Here is a 20,163-nt window from a genome sequence, read left to right on the forward strand (position 1 = left end):
AAGAAAAAGAAAGAAAAGGCATCCAAATTGGTAAGGAAGAAGTAAAACTATTTGCAGATTACATGATTATACACACACATACTATATATGCACATATACACAAATATATATAAAACCCTAAAGACTTCACCAAGAAATTGGAATAAATGAAGTCAGTAAAGTTGCAGGGTACAAAATACACAGAAATCTGTTGTGTTTCTATACACTAATAACAAAATAGCAGAAAGAGAAACTAAGAAAACAATTCTACTTACAACTGAACTCCCCCCCCGCCCCACCTAAAATACCTAAAAACCAAAGTAAAAGACTTGTACTCTGAAAACTAAAACATTGATTGAAGAAATTGAAGATGACACAAATGGAAAGATATACTGTGCTCATAGATGGAAGAATATTGTTAAAATATCCATACTGCCCAAAGCAATCTATAGATTCAATGCAATGCCTATCAAAAACCAATAGTATTTTAAACAGAACTAGAACAAAGAATCCTAAAATTTATAAGAAACCACAAAGGACCCTGAATAGCCAAAGTAATCTTGAAAAAAGAAGAACAAAGTAGGAGGGGACCACAATCCTAGATTTCAAGCCATACTACATACAAAGCTATGGTAATCAAAACGGTATGGCATTGGCACAAAAATATATACATCAATGGAACAGGATAGAGAGCCCAGAAATAAGCCCATGCTTATATGGTTAATCAATCTAAAACAAAGGTGGGGCACCTGGGTGGCTCAGTTGGTTAAGCATCCAACTTCAGGTCAGGTCACGATCTCATGGTTTGTGGGTTGGAGCCCCATGTCGGGCTCTGTGCTGACAGCTCAGAACCTGTAGCCTGCTTCAGATTCTGTGTCTTCCTCTTTCTCTTCCCCTACCCTGCTTGTGCTCTCTCTCTTAAAAAATGAATAAATAGCCAGTTAAGCATTGAACTTTAGCTCAGGTAATGATCTCAGGGTTCGTGGGTTGGAGCTCCACATCAGGCTCTATGCTGACAGCTCAGAGCCTGGAGCCTGCTTCAGATTCTGTGTCTCCCTCTCTCTCTGCCCCTCACTTGCTCATGCTCTGTCTCTCTCAAAAGTGAATAACATTTAAAAAAAATTATTTTTAAAATTACAACAAGGGAAGCCAGAATACACAAAGGGGAAAAAGACAGCCTCTTCAATAAATGGTGTTTGGAGAACCAGATAGCTACATGCAAAATAATGAAACTAGACCACTTGTTTATGTCATACACCAAAACAAACTCAAAATGGATTAAAGAGATGAGATATGTAAGATATGAAAGAATAAAACTCCTTAAAGAAAAAATAAGCATGGAGAACCTGGGTGGCTCAGTCGGTTAAGCATCTGACTCTTGATTTTGGCTGAGGTCATGATCTCACGGTTTGGGAGATTGAGCACAGAGCCTCCTTGGGATTCTCCCTCTTCCTCTCTCTCTGCCCATCCCCAAATTGCCTGTGCACACACATGTACTCTCTCTCTCTCTCTCTCTCAAAATAAATAAGTAAACTTAAAAAAAAAAGAAAGAAAAGAAAAAGTAGGCAATAATCTCTTGGACATTAGCCTTAGCAACATTTTTCTAGAGATGTCTCCTGAGGCAAGAGAATCAAAAGCAAAAATAAACTATTGGGATCCCACCAAAACAAACACACAAACAAACAAACTTTTGCACAATGAAGAAAATCATCAACAAAATGAAAAAGAAACCTAGTGAATGGGAGAAGATATTTGCAAATAATATATCTGATTAGGGGTTAATATCCAACATATATAAAGAAGTTATACAACTATCAAGAAGACAAATAATCTGATTAAAAATGGGCAGATGACATGAAGAGACATTTTTCCAAAGAGGTACAGAAGGCCAAGAGACACATGAGAGTATCTCAACATCATTAACCATCAGGGGAATGCAAATCAAAACCACAATGAGATATCACCTTACACCTGTCAGAATGGCTGTTATTGGAAAGACAAATAAGTGTTGGCGAGGATGTGAAGAAAAAGGAACCCTCATTTACCATTAAGGAGAATGTAAACTGGTATAGCCACTATGGAAAACAATAAGGAGATTGTGCAAAAAAATTGATAATGTAAATACCATGTGATCCAGTAATACTACCAGTGGGTACTTACCCAAAGGAAATGAAAACACTAATTTGAAAAGATATATGCACCCCTATGTTTATTGCAGCACTATTTACCATACTCAAGATATGGAAGCAACCCAAGAATCCACCGATGGATGGATCCACACACACATATATACATATAATGGAATATTACTCAGCCATAAAGAAGAATGAAATCTTGCCATTTGAGACAACACATCCCTGTGGGATGGGCCTATAGACTCCAGGACCTACAGGACCTGCTAAGTGAAAAAGGTCAGAGGAAGAAAAATTACATGATTTCACTTATGTGTGGAATTTCATAAATAAAAGAAATGAACAAAGAAACAAAAAACAGAAACACACTCACAGACACAGAGAACAAACCGATGGTTGTCAGAGGCAAGGAGGGTAGAAAGGATGGGCAAAATGGGTGAAGTGGAGTGGGAGGTACAGGCTTCCAGATATGGAATGAAAAAGTCATAGGAATGAAAGGCACAGCATAGAGATTATAGTCAATTGTATTGTAACAGTACTGTGAGGTGACAGAAGGTGGCTACACTTGGCAGTGAGCAGAGCATAATGCATGGAGAAGTTCAATCATTATGTTATACATCTGAAACTAATGTAACATTGTATGCCAACTACAATGATTTTTTTCATTTCAAAAATGCTTCTGAAAATTAACATACACTAGAAAACACTATAAAGAAGTTAACAAACTATAAGCAGCGAAAAATTACTATCTTTAACATATGAGAAGGTCTTAAATTTCAATACAAAACAAATTCCATGTCATTTTATGACAAAATATATTCAACCTAATAACTGAAAGCAATGTAAACTTAGAGATTCATTTTTTGCATCGGATATTCATAAGGGTGAGAAAGGTGGCAATACAATGTTGGAGAAGGAATAGAGAAGTATGCACTCTTGGTTACTTTCAGCAGATGTATAAATTGATACAATCTTTCCAGCAATTTTGAAATATGTATCAATAGCCATTTAAAAGATGCATACTTTTGATCCAGAAATCCCTTTCCTAGGGCCTTTTTACAAAGAAATAATCAGAAAAGTGTACAAATGTCTAAAAATGCTTATTCAAGAATCCTTTTTAAAAACCTGAAATGACCTAAATGCCATAGAAAATCCCTTAGTAATTATACATTAACATAAAAATGTTAAGCTTTCATGAAATTAATGATCTATGTATTCAGCAAATAGTATTGAGCCCCTACTAAATTCTAGGCTCAGCTGTAGGCAGAGAATATAAACTATCACTGTTTCCCACTGGAAAGTAGTTGCAAATATATGTATTAAAATGTTAACGGTAGTTATATTTGGAAGGCATAGTTTGGGGTGATTTTTACTGTCTTTCTGACACCTTTTACAGTGCGCATTTTTTTCCAATGAGCAAGTGTGAAACTTCTAAGATCCAGAGAACAATGTTAGGCTTTTCCATTAAAAACAAAGTTCAGAGTTATCCATTCATGTGACAAACATGGAGGGCCACTACCCTAAGTGCAGTGTAGAGCAGTAAACAGATCACACTGTTCACACTGTTGTTTTTGTTTTTTGTTTTGTTTTGTTTTTAAATTGCTCTCGCAGGAGGAGGGTGTCAAATAGGTCTAGTTGTAAGGCATCTCCAGATCATCTTACCTCTAAGTCATAAGATTAATTTATTCATTCAACAATATCTGAGCTTCTATTACATTCCAGGCAACGTCCTCAGTGGGAGCCATGTATCGGTAAACAAAATAGACAAAAATCCCCGCCTTTAGTTTAGGGAATTTACAATCCAGAGAATAATAGCTTTGAAAGGTACGGGCTCCAGCTAGTAGTGAAGAATGAGACTGCTGCCTTTACAACATTTACATTCTAATGAAACTCTGTGAACAGAAACCTATACTATAGGGTTCATACTAGAGAAACTCAACTTCAAAACTATACTCACCACACAAACTTTCCTATGGTTGTAAAGTAGCACATGATTCAGTTCTCACTGTTTTTGAAATGACATGATGAAAATGTGAACAATATGCTATATTTTAGAAAACCTTAAAAATTTTAGTTCTGCCACACTTACTATCTCTAGAATTGCACTAAGAGAAATGAAATGTATTGGGGATTCTCAAATACTGATTTTGTGAAGTATCACTATACTCACATTCCCACTCTCTCACAATGCCGTATCAGTTCTAAATCTAAAACCGATCTCCAGGTTTCCTTTGGGATCTCATTCATTCACCACACCTTTTTGTCTCATCACCCGACTAGCTGGCACACAGCAGGTGCATAATACATGCTTATTAAAGGAACAGGTATTCTTAGTCATCTTTTACCTGGACAAATGAAACCTCCCCCAAATTTCCCTTTAACAATTCTTACAGAAACTACTCGCATGTTCCTTTTGCTATCTTTTAAGTAAATAAAACACAATATGCTATAAAATTGCAAACATTTTAAAGTTGCCATTTACACAGACTAGTTTAGGAAAACAATGCCTAAAACAACTAAATTGATCACTTCGCACATATTTTACACAACCAAATGAATGTCTTACATTTTAGCCTAATATTCAGCAGAAGAAAATGCAAACTATTGGACAGGTGTGTGTGTATGTGTACATTTCCTTAGTTTTGAACAATTTAATGCTTATTATTTTATCAATTATGAGCTCCAGAACACTCCTTTATTTCAAGCAAGAGCCTTTGCCAATCTCAACACCTGAAGGTCTCTGTGCCTGTTAGCTGTGTACCCAATAGCCATTCTTTCTTTCTCCTTTAGTAATAAAACACTGAGTAATGTGGCTAGCTAGAAAATTCCATTCCCAGCTTCCCTTGCAGATGGAAGCCACAGTAAAATAAACAAGAGTCTTTGTGTGGTACTTCCAGGAAAACCCTTTGGTCTTTCATCTTTCTGTGTTTTCCTACCTGGAGCTTTTCCATGATGGTTGGAACCCCAGCAACCATGTTATGACTTCATGGAAGATGGTGAAGCAGAAAGGTGTAAGGAGACAATGTCCCTTCCAATTTTATGTATCAAGCATAGCTGCTCTGGACTGCTTACCTCCATTCTAGTGTTACAAGAGAAAATTTTGTATAAACCACCACAACTTCAGTCCCTGATTCTAACATTCCTAATGTTGTATTTAGAGACTCATTTGATTTAGCTGCGGTAAAAATGAAGAAATTCAGAATTCTTAGTCTTCTGTTTCATCCTGTTTTGCTTTCTGGAAAATTTATCTACTCTCAGGGATTACCTATTACCTCTGAACTCAAGATTCCCATTTGATTTTGCCCGCATCTAACTTCCAATTCTAAGTATCTTCAAAACACATCCCCTTGGATATCCCACAATTACTACTTCTCATTGTATTGACTCTCCTCAATTTCCTTATCTTTTAATAATTTTCCCAATCAGATTCAAGACTAAAGCAGAGGTCCTCAAAATGTGTTTCACTTATACCAGAACATCCTGGGACGTTCATTAAGAATGTAGATTCTCAGTCCTGCAGATCTAATGAAGAAAATCTTCATGAGTAACACCCCCAAAATGCGGCTTTAATGAGATACTAGAGATCTTACAAACATTAGAATTCAAAATTCCTGCTTTAGAATTTCCTTTTATTTTAATCCATTTGTCTCCCGATCTATATTGCTATGTTCTATGATGTGACTTTTGTGACCTCCTTTCCTACTATTCTCCCCAACACTGTTCCTTTAACACTCCTGACTCTCTTGTCTTGGGGGCCTATGCTGTGACTATTCCCTCTACCTAGAACACTCTTCCTTCCCCTAGATCTCCACAAGGCTAATTCCTTCACTTTCTCCATGGCATCTTTTCAGTGAAGGCCAGCCTAATCAACCTATTTAAAATTGTAATCCATCCACCAACCTTATGCATCGTACCTTCCTGTTATATTTCCTGTAGTACTTACTACATAACAAATTCTATAATTTGCTAATTCATTGTGTTTTCCTGGTCTCTTAACTCACTAAAATGTAAGCACCTCCAGGGCAGAGCTTTTTTCTATCCTGTTCACCAATGTATCCCAAGTACCTGAAATAGAACTTGTAGGAGCTCAACAGATACCTGCTGAATGAGTTAATGTTTTACTCAGCAATATCTCAGATTCCTCCCTTCCCATTCTCACTGCTGTACTTCAAAACTAATCCTGACCTTTGTCATTACTAGATTTTTTTTTTTTTTAATGATAAGAGTCTATCTTGCCATTCTCTCCAAGCCATCCAACATGCTTCCAGATGCATCTTTCTAAGACATTTACTTTTTTGGGGATGTCATTCCCCTATGATGATTTGGGGCCTAACTGGCCCTGTTACATATATTACACACTGGACTCATGCTTGAAGGAGAAATGGATTAGACAAACTCTAAGATCTCCTTCAAATACTTGATTCTGTATCCAAATGACTCATCTTGGTATTTGAAATACCTTGTAATCTAGCAGTAATTTACCTATACATATTTATATCCTGCTCCTTCCAAGTTTCCCCTGCTCCTGGCTAATTTCCTTAATATCTCTCAAATAAGCTATGCTGACTTTCACCATTTTTTCAATTGGTTACTCTCTACCTTTAACACCCTCCCAACTACTGAAAGAAAAAAAAAAAAAAAGGCAATATCCTTTGAAATCTTGCTACACAGACCCGAAGGCCAGTGCCATCCAGCATTATCTGGGAGTTTGTCAGAAATGCAACAGCTGCAGCCCCATCCCAGACCTACCAACTTGGAATCTATACCTAACAAGATCCCTAGATGACTGATGTGCTCCTTAAAGTTTGGGAAGCCCTCATCTCAAATTATTCCTCAATGAAGCATTCACTCAGTAGGCCTCATGTTCTATGTCCTGACCTCCAGTGGTATGTACGTCAGCCATAGAAAGCACAATGTTCAATTAATAGCATCCCCTCGTGACTATTTATTCCTTATTTCTTGTAATTCTCTAGCCCTAATTGGGATGTAAATAACTTGTACACAGGAAAGCCGTGCATCTGGCCAATCTGGCTGCAGGGAACAGAAACCCATTTAAGTCACTTGGAGGGAAAAAAAGAGCTTATTCTAACACTGCTTGGGAACAGTGACTAGAAAACTCAGGGAGGGAGGAGTTCCAAGGCTGGGCTACCGCCTGTCAGCATCTGTCTCTCTGCCCCATTCTCTCCATCCAATCCATTCTCTCTCCTATTTTTCTCTGTTTACCATAGTTCTTGCTTCCTCATGACAGCAGCATTCATGTGACCTAGTAGAGCCAGCCATTCTTTCCTCCACTAGCCTATTCACCTCTGTCCCTTTCTGTTTCAATTTTCACCCTCTGGCTATAAGCTTAACTCTTCCCATGAGAGAGATGCTCACCACAGAGAATCTTTTTGAGCCAAACCACAAGGTTACAAGTGTCTGCACTACCTTGTAGGATTGTCTGCCCTTGAGTCATGAGACCACCCTGGTCCAATCGGCTGAGCCAAAGGCGTTGCAGTTCAGAACAAGGCCCTTTAGGCAGCAGGAGCTGTCAAAGGAGAATATTCCTTAGGAAAGAAAAGTGTGGGCAGGGCGGGCAATGAGCCATATCTCCAGCCCACAGAGTCATTATTTATGTTGTCCTCACCATAGTCCTGAGCAACCTACTGAGCACATAATAAACTGAAACCAACCACTATGCGAGGGAAGAGTCATTCACCAAGCTCCATTATGGCCCTGACACTGGGATGCACAGGGAATACAAAGATTAAATAAAAAAGTTCTTATTTTCCCAGAGCTCTAAGTCCAAACGTGTCACTGAACTAGCTACTTGACCTTGGGCAGTACCTCAATGTGGGCCACGATTTCCTCAACTATCGGATGAGACCACCTTCACTTACCTCCAGGAGTGTTGAGAAAATGCTTGGAAAAATACACATAACAATAAAAAACAATACTGTAGCATTTCGGTATTAATAACACCCACTCACATGCCACAGGTTTTGCATTGTTTTCTGGTCTTTTCTCTTTTTCTGATTTCCCACGATACATGGTTCATTAGTTGCTGCTATTTGAAAAAACAATCCCAATTATTACCACTCTATTTTCATTACCTGTATGGCTCACTCAGATGATTAGAAATATTCATTCATTTCACTCAGATGTATAAGATGAAAAAGAACGAATAAATTTTTTACCGTGTACTTTTAAAAAATGATACTACCATTTATTCACCTTGTATCCAAAATTGTCATGTCTTACATACTTTTCCATTACAGTACAAATAACAATAAGTATGTATGAAATTCCTATGCAGGACACAGGTCAGCTTTGACTCTTGTGTGGCCACTACTCAGAACGGTTTCATTTAGTATTGCCTAAACGCTCTAACAAGTAAACGACAGATACTACAACTCAATGTCCCCATTTTTTTTTTTTTTTACATGAAAATTCTGAGGAGGAAAAACAGTAAAATGGCCTGTCTCAAGCCCTGGAGTCCTAGTCTCCTAACTGCTAGACCTTTCTAAAACCACTTTACCACCTGCCTCACATTAAGGGACAGGGGTGCAGGGGGGGGAGGGTGGGAACCAGTGATGACTGCAAGATAGACTAGTTCTCAAAACCATGTTATTCCACCCTTTGCAAATTCAAGTCCTGGTTTATGGGAGAGAAAAACAAAACAAAACTCGAGATATGTACAACCTTGGCTTTGCCATAAGCAAAATCAAGAAATGTTTACCGAGTGACTGTCACTTGCCAGGAAGAATGCTGAGGGCTCCTGAGATAAGATGAAGAGGGTGTCTCAGCCCTCCAAAAGCTTACTTGCTATACCCTTGGGCATCTGTTGCTCACTGCTGACAGGTGTAGCCATTCAACAGCTGGCCCTGGGTGGAGCAAAGAAAACGGCTTCCACCTAGCTAAAAAGTCAGCTTAGCTGGCCAAAGTGAGGACATCAAGGAAAAGGAAAAACAAAAATGAGATCGCAGACGGAAGCTGGGTGGACTCCACTGCAGGAGGGAGAATTGCAGACCGTAATGCACAGAACCCGCTGGGCACCCAGCCGCAATTAAGGCTCTTCACGCTGTCAGAGGCAAGGGGCTGTGGATCAAAGGATCCTAAATCTGGAAAACGCACCCCGCTCCTTGGGGAGCCGCGGGGAGGAAGCTGCAAAAAGGTGGGTGCCAGAGGCGGGGGCGGCGGGCTGGGGTCTGTTCAATAGGGTGAAGAAGCCAAGTGGAGACAGGGTGGCTGCTGCGCTAGTGGGGAGGGCGGTGGGCAGGACGAGAGCCCTCGGTGACAGGAACCGAATTGTCACGCTGCGGTGTAAAGCAAGCCCTGGGGCTCCCGCCGAGGACACCAATTTCAGGGCTCTAGAGCCGGGAAGCGGTCTGCGAATGCACTGCAGGCGGCGCTGGGAGAAGGATCTGCCAGGGCAGGCACGACAACCAGACTTACCTAGGGGAAGAGGTGGGACGGGGGCATCTTTTCCCTAACACACACACGGCCCGACCCCAAGCTGGCCCTGAGCCACCCCCGTGCGCGTTGCGCGCACAGCCCCGCGCTGCGGCGGCCGCTCACCCTCCGCGCGGGAGCGGATTTCCGACACGGTCCTCCGCATGGTGGGCATCGCTGCGCCCGCCGCAGGTGGATCCTCAGCTGGGACTCTGCACCTGTCACGGCGCCGCGCGGGCGGGAGACCTGGCTGCGCGGCGCCGAGTGCTCAGCGGCCGCGCGGGCCCCGCTGCCCACCCAGGGCAGCGCCGCCGCCGGACGGCCCCCGCACGCCGGAGCTGGAGGAAGAGACTACGAAGGTGGCGGCGTCTGCGGCGCTAGCGAGCTCTCCCGGCAGCCGCCGAGGGGGCAGCTCGACGAGGGGAGGAGCTCGGGTGCCGACGCCGGGGGAGGGGTCGCCGAGGCTCGCGCTCACACGCTCCCGCTGCAGCCCGGCAGGGAAGTCGGGAGAGGGGCGGGGAGAGAGCCGGGAGAACCTCCTCCGCCCCGCCCCGCCCCGCCCCGGGCCGCACCATTCCTGCGGGGGAAGGGTGGTCAGCTCCCAGCCTCCTCTTCACCCCCCGGGCGCCCTCGCTCCGTCTCGCAGCTTCGGCTCGTCCCGTTCTTGCTCCACACGGTTCTGACTCTGCCGAAGTCTTGACCAGAGAGGAAGGTGTGCTTTGGCCCCTGTATCTCCGTGTATCTCCTTCCCACTGCCCTGCGGCTTTTAATAGCAATGGAGTTGGCCTTGGTCTAGAAAGTGGTGTTGGGTCCGAGTGGACCGGCGAAGGGGGCGAGAAGGCTTGGGACGCCAAGGGTTAAGTGCCAGTCCGGGCAATGGAAAGGGACCCCGAGTTCGCCGCCTGGGTGGAATTCTAGCCTCCCAGAGCGGCCGGCAACCCTCACTGCCTGAGCCTTACTTGCCCCATAGCCCGGCCCGCGAGCAACAGGCTCTGAGGCCGGGCTTCCCACCCCCGCGCCAGTGCTCCTCCGGCCACGGTGCTTGGCTGCAGGCGGACTGCTTGCGAGTGGGCCGTAGCGTCCCGCCAGTGTGTGCGCTCAGTCCGACGACGCTCGGGAATTGCAGTAAATTCAACAATTGCTCTAGGTGGTTCACAAAGGACTTTTTTGTTTTGGGTTTTTGCGTGGAGTCAAACCTGCAGGAAGTTGAGTGCAGTAGTTTTACTTGAAAAGGGGAAGTGTCCTAGCATAAAAGCCATAAATGCTACATTTTAATTTGCTCCATACCCTAGTGATCATCCTAACCTCATTACCTTTTATTTTGTATAGCAAGGTCTATGCTAACAAGTTTTTGAAACTAGTACCGTATTCTTTTATTGCTGATTTTATCTTCAAGTTAGGATGTAAGGTTTTATGTAGATTCTGGTGAGCTGCTGAGATGGCAAGAAAGGAATAAATTAAATTAAAAGCAATTTGCTTCTTCCTTCATCTTGTGCTTTTCCTCCAGTATCCCGTGGAAGAGAGGCCTTTTATGTGAGTTGTTTTCAGATCCTGAAGGGAGAGATCTGAGGAGGTTTGACCAGAGAGATAAGTGATTATTCCCAACCCTCAAGATAAAATGAAATCCACTAACAGCATCTTATCTCCATTTGTGGTATTTCCTTTGCCTCCTGCAGGTAACATTTGCTAATCAGAGCCCTGGCCTACATTAATACTCCCCGTTATGTGGTCAATGCATATTTATGAAGAGCCCACTCTCCTAGGCTCTGATTCAAAGGCTGGGATTAGAACAAAGAAAATGTATTTCCAGTATTCCTGAAACATCAACAAGGGTAGAGCAGGGCTCAAGATAATTGTGTTTTAGTGATGGTCATGATTTGCAAGTATGGTCTTCGAAAAGTAAGAAATAAGCAGTCTTGTTAGGGCTGTCATCACTGGCCATTTTTATTTCTTCCAGGTCCAGGACTTCCTGTATAAAGCGGGTATCCTCTGGCTTCATGAACATGAGTCTGGAACAAATTAAAAGGGTAAGTACAACCATGGAGACAGTAAAAATAAAACAAAACAAAACATCAGCTTTAAAAGTTAGTGAACAGAAACCAGAGAAAATGCTGTGCTTTTATGATTAACATTTTAGGTATAGTTTTATATAAAGCCAGAGCCAGTTTTTATTCAAAATCAGTGCACAGCAGCATGACGGTTTTTGATTTATGAGCAATCACCTTTGTAATTCCTAACGAGCCCTCAAGTGAAGTTCAATTCTGCTTAACTGAAGGGAGTTTCAGAGATTACCTGTATTTTCTAGAGAAATCTATTGTATATGGTTCTGTGCGTGTGTGTGTCCCATTACCAACCCATCAGGAAAGTTGACAACATATGCGATTCATATAGGAAATGACCACTGTCTTTCATACAGAGACGATCATTGCATGGTACAGTCTAGCTTACTGTGTGTCCTTTTCCCAGATCATTCTATCACTTTCCATAATGGTGATAGTATGCCAATCAACTCATTTCTGAAAAACCACTCATTCCTGATGGCTAGAAACCACACACATTTGTATTGGGGCAGAAACCTGACTGAAGTAGAATATTGCACTAATCTGCATCTGCTTGATTTCAATTTTTTCTTTAACATTTATTTATTCTTGAGACAGAGAGAGACAGAGCATGAACGGGGGAGGGTCAGAGAGAGGGAGACACAGAATGTGAAACAGGCTCCAGGCTCTGAGCTGTCAGCACAGAGCCCGATGCGGGGCTCGAACTCACGGACCGCGAGATCATGACCTGAGCCGAAGTTGGACGCTTAACCGACTGAGCCACCCAGGCGCCCCTGCATCTGCTTGATTTCAAAGCCCTCTCAGATAGTCTCATCTTCCATTGTTGTGTGAAGTACAACGTGCCAGCCTCTGGCAGGGAACTCTGATTCTGGCAACATGACCTTGTCACAGAACCTGTAGTACAATTCAGATGTCAGCAAGATCATTTTAAAACTTTCAGGTTCTATGACCACGCTACTGGTGGATTTAGGAGGGAGAGGGTTATTCAAGGACAGCTTCTCTAAGGACCAGGTTTTATCATCCTCCACAAGATATGTATTGAATGCATAAAATGTGTGAGGCACCAAGCCAGAGTGCTAGGTGACAAAGACACATAATGCACATGTGAAAGCTAACCAAGCAATATGACAAAATGGCTGACACTTAAAGTCCAATAGACTATAGACATCGAGAGAAGGAGAGAGTCCAAGAGCTGAGGTGATCAACATGATTGAACTAGGTCTTAAAGTCAGAGTTAAGGATGTAGAAGTGGAAAGGAGACATCATTTCAGGTAGGGATGCTTGACATGTAGTAAATACTCAATAGTGATTGTTTAGTGAATGTTTAAGGTAACTGGAATGATAGAAAAGCATATATCCTTGGGAGGAACAGAGAGATCAATTTGACTACAACAAAGCTTCTCCTCAGGAATCTGTACACCTTAAATGGATGAATTGTTATGTTATATGAATGATAACTTAATAAAGATGTTAAAAAAAATATCTCCAAAGTTGTCAGCCAAAAATTATCAAGGCCAGAAAGTCAAAAAGAGATGTCAGAGGATATTCCTACCTTAGTGGGTTTTCACTTACCTGATATTGCCTGGGTCTTTTGTTGTTTGGGGCCACCAAGGGTTAAGAATTTGGTCTCCTTTGGGAGGAACTCATAGTCATATAGGTGCTCACTAATATACTGATTTATAATAAAGCCTGATGTGTTTTGTGAACTTATGGCCCAAAGGTAGAGACATGCCTGAGAACCCTGCATCTGATTAGGACTGAGGTGTGGAAAGTTGATTTCCACACTCCTATAAAATACAGACACTGAATAGTGCTGGCCACCAAATTCTATATTCTTTTGCAGGTGCATAAGATAATTGGGTAAATTAATCTTAAATTGTAGATAATTACAATTATCTTTTAGTTTAAAATTGAGTTATGACAAAATTCTATCAGATTGCAAATCTGCCTGGTTATTTCAAGGAAAGATGCTTGTTACCTTTGGTATATAGTTGCTATTATATTGATTCAACAGATAGTATGAGGTTAAGATAATATATTATTAGATTTGTAAGGCACGTTCCCAAAGTCTTCCCATCTTGATTGCTCTCTTTGTGTCACCATCCCTTAACATGCATACCCCTCCAACAAACCAGCACATTCTTTAGGCTCTGTTTCTAAAATATATCTTAATTCTACCCACTTCTCTTCATCTTTGCCACTCTTGTACAAGTCACCATGATCTCTCACCTGTAAAAGCCTCCTTACTCATCTGTCTGCTTTTATTTTTGTCACGCATTCATCTTCTAGAAGCCATGGTTATTATTTTAAAGCACAAATCAGTTTGTGTTATTTCTTAAGAGTCTTCAGTGGCTTGCCAGAGCACTTGGAATGAAACTCAGACCCTTTATGATTTTCTCCTTACCTGCCTCTAAGACTCCTCTCCTTCTGCTTCCTCATTCAGTCATTGGAGTCAGATGATTCCAGCCCACCCAGCTTAGATTTCCCCACTTCCCCTCCAGTGCCAGCCCCCACCACGTTGCCTTATTCTGTCTTTCTCATAGCACTTATCTCTATCTGAAGTTTTCTTATTTGCTTACCTGTTTAGGAGAAATAGGTCTTGCTACGTTTCTCTCATTCCAATTTGTGTCTGTCATATAGCACAGTATCAATACATATTTGTAGAATGAATGGATGAGCTTAAAATTGTGTGCACTGTGATTGATCTGGTTCCTTAAGATTCGATACTGGAAATAGGTAGAAGAATGGGTAGCATGCTATTTAAATTTTTTTTTTCAATGTTTATTTATTTTTGGGACAGAGAGAGACAGAGCATGAACGGGGGAGGGGCAGAGAGAGAGGGAGACACAGAATCGGAAACAGGCTCCAGGCTCTGAGCCATCAGCCCAGAGCCTGACGCGGGGCTCGAACTCACGGACCGCGAGATTGTGACCTGGCTGAAGTCGGACGCTTAACCGACTGCGCCACCCAGGCGCCCCAGCATGCTATTTAAAGATACAAGAGGTTGTGCCCTTCATAAACATATATACTGGAGTATATTACTTTGTCAGAGTCATTTACATGAAATAATTTAGAGCATATTTATTGTGAAGTACTTGATAATGAAAAAATCTTGTGAATACCATATTGGCTTTTGTCAGAATTAAGTGATGAAATTTTAAAAACGAACCAGTTTCAACTAAAAGCTCCAACTCTGTTGTCATTGAATAATTCAGGCACTTACTGTTACTCATAGTGATAAGATCAATACTTTTCTCTCAAGCCTGTGATTCATTTCTCATGACTGTATCATCATTCTCTTTTCAAACACCTTGGCAAGTTTTAAATTCAGAATTATAATGTCTTTATTATAATGTCTTTAAACATTATTATCTTCCTCATATACTAGGAATTCCCAACAAAAAGTACAATGATTTTTTTCTTCACTCTAATTGAAAATACTCTACTCCTGTTTAAATGAAACTAGAGTTTTAAAATGTGGCTTGGTATTATAAGAAGGAACTTTTAATAGAAATTTTAAAAACTAAAAAAAAAATAAGAAAATTTAAAAACTATCATCCATTATATTTAAAATAGCATTAAGTTCACATACAATCATTTAGGAAAAGAATTTTCCAAATATTTTACTGAGAAAGTAAATGAACATTCAAGGGAAAACAATCCTGTTGAGAACTTAAATTCATATTTCTTATTTGAAACTGGTAAGGAACTAATTAAAAACAATCCTACTGTTGAGAACTTAAATTCATACTTCTTATTTGAAACTGGTAAGAGACTAATTAAATGGTAAGATTTTTACTTCAAAAGTCTCTTTCCTATCAAAGCCAGGAATTGAAAATTAATACTGTTAATGCTTCCCCCCAACCCCATTACATTCTAGTAATGCTGATCCTTTGTAAAATGTTATTGTAAAATACCCCATGAACTTCATGGGTAATACATTTAGCATATCATGTTATAGATTTTGACATTTTAAAAAAGCAGCTTTATTGAGGTATAATTGACATAAGCTTCATATGTTTAAAGTGTAGAACTTGACAAGGTTGGACATATATGCACCCGTGAAGCCATCACTGCATTCAAGATAACATATCTATTAATTTCAAAAGTTTCCTTCTGCCCCTTGGTGTGGTTGTTATGTATAACTAGAGATGCTTTTTCTCCACTTTATTGAGTGCCTACCATGTTCTAGATACTGAGCTGAGTATTGGAGATTGAGTAGTCAGCTAAAACAAATAAGTTTCAGGCCCTTATAGAACTTATGACATCAGTCAAATAATCATGTAAACAAATATAAATATGTATCATACTCTAAGGAAATGTAGTCTACACCTGTATATATTGAGTGTATTACAAAGCATTTCTGGGTTTTCACATTGTATCTAGAACTCTTCAAATTTGTTTATATGTGGCTTTGTTATAGATCTAAAAAAGGTATATTAACAGTTTGTTTCTACTGGATGTGATGGCTTTTATCTTGAAAAACGTGTGATATTTTTTATATGGAAAGGATAACCACTAAAAGCAAGAACTTTTATTATAATCTATTTCCTTGATGTTGCCCAGAAAGCCAATATTGGAAATAAAAAGAAACACCCAAGAAAATCTCTTTTTTTTCTTGCCATGTCAATTAGGTGCTCTTTCAGGGAGGAAAGATGACAATACTGAGGAAAAAACTATTGAAAGAGATGAAAATCTCAGAACTTTTTTTGAACAGTTGAGTATAACAGTAAATGAGATAAATATAATTATAAATACAGTTTTGTAACTCCATGACTTTTAATTTAGAAGGAATGCCAGGCTTAAAAAAATGATTTCCTGATTAACTGAAATAAGCCATAACTTTCAACTATGAAATAATTGCCAGTTGTGTTTTGGCCTCTTGGATGATGTAGCCTCTGCTCAGGTTCATAATTCACTGCAGTGTTTAGCAGATTTATTGGAAAATAACAATGTTTTTTTTCCTCCCTCTGACCCTAAAAAATCGGAAACAACATCTGCTGGAAAGAGGAATTATTTATCACCGTAGTTTCTTGGCAACTTTGAACTCTAAGGAAATCTACCAAATGGGGAAAGAGAATCAATCCAGGGTTACATTTTAGTCATCCCCCAAAGAAAAGAAGGTAGGGGAACACTATAAAGAAAGGATGTAAAGGAAGTGAAGTCACTGCAGGTTCAAGGTTTGTGGAGCTAGAGACACTGGAGGTGAGAGCACAGTGAGCAAGTGCTAAGTAGGAGAGCAGACGCTCGGACTTTTGTATAGATGGACTTCCCTATGCCAGACTTTAAATGTGGGCCCCTCTTCCCTGCCTTTTTCTCTTGTCTATTTTTTTTCCCCATTTGGTTTGTACTCTTTTTTTTTTTTAATTTTTTTTTTAACATTTATTTATTTTTGAGACAGAGAGAGACAGAGCATGAACGGGAGAGGGGCAGAGAGAGAGGGAGACACAGAATCGGAAGCAGGCTCCAGGCTCTGAGCTGTCAGCCCAGAGCCCGACGTGGGGCTCGAACTCATGGACCGCGAGATCGTGACCTGAGCTGAAGTCGGACGCTTAACCGACTGAGCCACCCAGGCGCCCCTGGTTTGTACTCTTAAAACTGACCTCAGCCTGTTAAACTGGAACCTCTTTCCTCCTATTCCTGCATCCATGCTATTCTGACTCCCGCTTGATGCTCATGCTTTCAGAAGTCATATACTGTCTAACTGAGGCAGCTGCAGTCTGTGGCCTGCGTCACCCCCCAGTTTCCAATGCCCACTGGCTTCATCTTATACCTCCTTCCGGCTCCTGTTGGCTTCTGACTTGTTCTTGATCTACAAAGTGCAGGAGGCAAAGGGAAACCCGTAGTTTGGGAAATACTGAGAGATAAATTTGAATAAATGCACAGGAACCAAATTAGGGAGGACCATGGAAACCAGCAAAAGTGATGGACTGTATGCATAGAATGAAATGAGAGGCAGTGTGGGGTCTGGACACAGAATAAAATTGGGCTTTAAAAAGATCCTTGTGATAACAGAATGAGGAGCATGAATTAGAAGCAGAGACTCCAAGTTGGAAATGACAAAGATCTGTTCAATTAGCAGAGAAAAAGGTGATTTTTATTTTTATTTATTTTATTTATTTTCTTAAGTTTATTTGAAAGGGAGGGAGAGCCAGAGATTGAGAGAACATGAGTGGGGAAGGAGAAGAGAGACGGGGAGAGAATCCCAAGCAGGCTCCATGCTCACAGTGTGTAGCCTGATGTGGACTTGAATTCACAAATCCCGAGGTCATGACCTGAGCTGGAATCAAGAGTCAGATGCTTAACTCACTGAGCTACCCACACACATGGAATAGGTGGTTTTTGAAAAAAATGAACTTGAACATAACATGAGGAATTTTTAGTAATACTTATGGGGCTATGGAGAATAAAGGACATGTTAATCTGAAAAATATAGATAATTTTCTCTGTATAGTATAGATATAACTATAGACATAGATAATGGCTGTATTTGAACTTTTTAGATGTTGAGTCGATTTCCTATTGAATCAATTTATGACATTCAAAGAGGGGAGACTGCCTTTGCTACTTGCTTTGAAACATTACGTATGTTATATTTGAACATATGCTTAATTAATGGAAGTGTTTGATTTATCTTTTAAAGCTACTATACATTTCAGTAGCCCAGAGAAAATGTATGATTAATCTAAAAACCTCATTGGTATCAACACTGATGTAATGAAAATCACTGGACCCAAAAGACCTGGTTTGCATCTCAGTTCTGGCCCTTTCTAGTGGCTTGATTTGGGGAATGCCATTAAAAACCTTTCCGAACTTCAGATTTGCCTAGTGGGTTACATGGAGGCTTTGCAATCAAACAGCTAGATTCATATTCACATTCTATCTCTTACCAGGTTACCTAATTTCTCTCTGCCTCAGTTTCCTCATCTGTAAAATGGAAAATAATTATAATGTCGATTTTATAGGAATATTGTGAGAAATACATGAGGTAATTTATTACAATGTAGTAGACAAATTTTAGTTAATAAATTTGTTAGTTAATAAATTATTACCATTTAATTAACCCAACATCTCTTTCTACTCCGAGTGACAGAAAATTAAATGATTTTAGGTATTAGAGGCATATTCCTAACGCCTTCTTTTTTTGTATAGTCAAATAACACAAGTTTACTTAATTTATCACTTGTATGGCAAATAGCACAAATGTTGGATATATAATTTTAATGCAGGATTCTATTTATTGATTTTCAGAGACTTGTTGGAGGAATACTCATTAGTAGTATTTATTAAGATGCCAGGGGTGCCTGGGTGGCTCAGTCAGTTAAGCACCGGACTTCAGCTCAGGTCATGATCTCGCGGTTCGTGGGTTCAAGCCCTGCATCGGGCTCTGTGCTGACAGCTCAGAGCCTGGAGCCTGCTTCAGATTCTGTGTCTCCCTTTCTCTCTCTCTCTGCCCCTCCCCCCCCCAAATAAATAAACATTAAATTTTTTAAAAAAAAGATGTTAAAAAATATGCCTCTATATGTCACTTAGAATAAGATTCAGTTGCCCATAATATTATGAAAACCCCAAAATAACAGTGGTTTATACAAAGTTGAAGTTTATTTCTTTGTCATATGAAAGAAGTCTGAAGATAGGCTCTATACTGTCATCAGAGGTCCAGGGTCTCCCCTTTCTGCTCTGCCATGTTTACAAGTGGTTTCCATCCTCAAGGTTACCTCTGGTTCCTGTCTGGCTTCTGTTGTGCCAGCCAGAACATCCACATTGAAGATGGGGAAAGGAATATGGATAAAAAGGGATCCCAGCATGCTTTAAGCATCTGTTACTGAAATCTTACCTAAAAGTTATGCTCGTATCTTACTGGCTAGAACTCAGTCACATGGCCACAGCTGAAAAGGAGGCTGGTAAATTTAGTTTTTTATTCGTCTGGCAATGTACCTGGATAAAACATGGGGTTCTGAGGAAGAAGAGAGTGGATTTGAGAGTAGGCAACCTACATTCTCTGCTATACTTTCAGTTAAATCTCAGAAATCATTCTCAAGGTTGCATTATAAAAATTTTGGAGTTCTTCATGGACATTGTAGTGGAACTATGTTTTGGTCAAATAGTGTTTTAAATATGTATAAGAAAAAAAAGATTTTGCTTCTTTTTAGAAACAGGCTTGATTAAACAGGTTTGTAACTGCTGAGGCTTAGCCCCAAATTTATTAAATGCTAATTGAAAATAATATTGAATTGAGGACAGTTGAAAATAGAGAGGGAAATTAATTTAATGAGGTAGTAACTTAGTTGTTAAGGTGACTTCCTGGTTAAAAACAAATAGAATCTTAGAGATGAAAAAGAGATGGGGCAATGGATGACGTAGAAACACAGAAAGATCTTCTATTTCAGCTTTTCCCCCTTCTGTTCACATCAGAAAACAGAAAGATCAGAGAATTCGAGGTGTGAAGAGAGACAATATATAATGGCATTTGGGGAACATAAGTCTGTCAGCTGTACACAGATTGTGCTTTGTGGGAAAAGGCCCAGACCTTGCTAGGAAGCTATTGGGGCCCTGTTGTC

The 20,163-nt window shown here is 40.3% G+C and overlaps 1 protein-coding gene and 1 long non-coding RNA gene across 5 annotated transcripts in view; one reads left to right on the forward strand and one right to left on the reverse strand.

Annotated features, from left to right (window-relative positions):
• Positions 1 to 9,818, reverse strand: part of ATP8A1 (ATPase phospholipid transporting 8A1) — a 233,808-nt gene extending 223,990 nt beyond the window's left edge. For all 3 annotated transcript variants that reach the window (XM_047092415.1, XM_047092413.1, XM_047092412.1), the window contains exon 1: positions 9,669 to 9,818. In XM_047092415.1, the coding sequence (XP_046948371.1) occupies positions 9,669 to 9,717 (49 nt within the window). In that variant the 5' untranslated portion in view covers positions 9,718 to 9,818. The remainder of the gene's footprint in view (positions 1 to 9,668) is intronic.
• LOC124521315 (uncharacterized) lies at positions 8,895 to 17,043 on the forward strand. Of its 2 annotated transcripts, none has more exons than XR_006964446.1 (3): positions 8,895 to 9,264; positions 11,500 to 11,569; positions 17,004 to 17,043. It is a non-coding gene; the product is annotated as an uncharacterized LOC124521315 (long non-coding RNA). The 2 variants fall into 2 exon arrangements; XR_006964447.1 differs by lacking the exon at positions 17,004 to 17,043 and adding an exon at positions 12,200 to 12,221.
• The last annotated feature ends 3,120 nt before the right edge of the window (positions 17,044 to 20,163 follow it).

The sequence above is a fragment of the Lynx rufus genome, unplaced genomic scaffold (assembly GCF_022079265.1).
Source record: "Lynx rufus isolate CCGP_SWC_20201006 ecotype Redwood Valley unplaced genomic scaffold, mLynRuf1.p SCAF_3, whole genome shotgun sequence".
NCBI classification, from domain to species: Eukaryota; Metazoa; Chordata; class Mammalia; order Carnivora; family Felidae; genus Lynx; species Lynx rufus.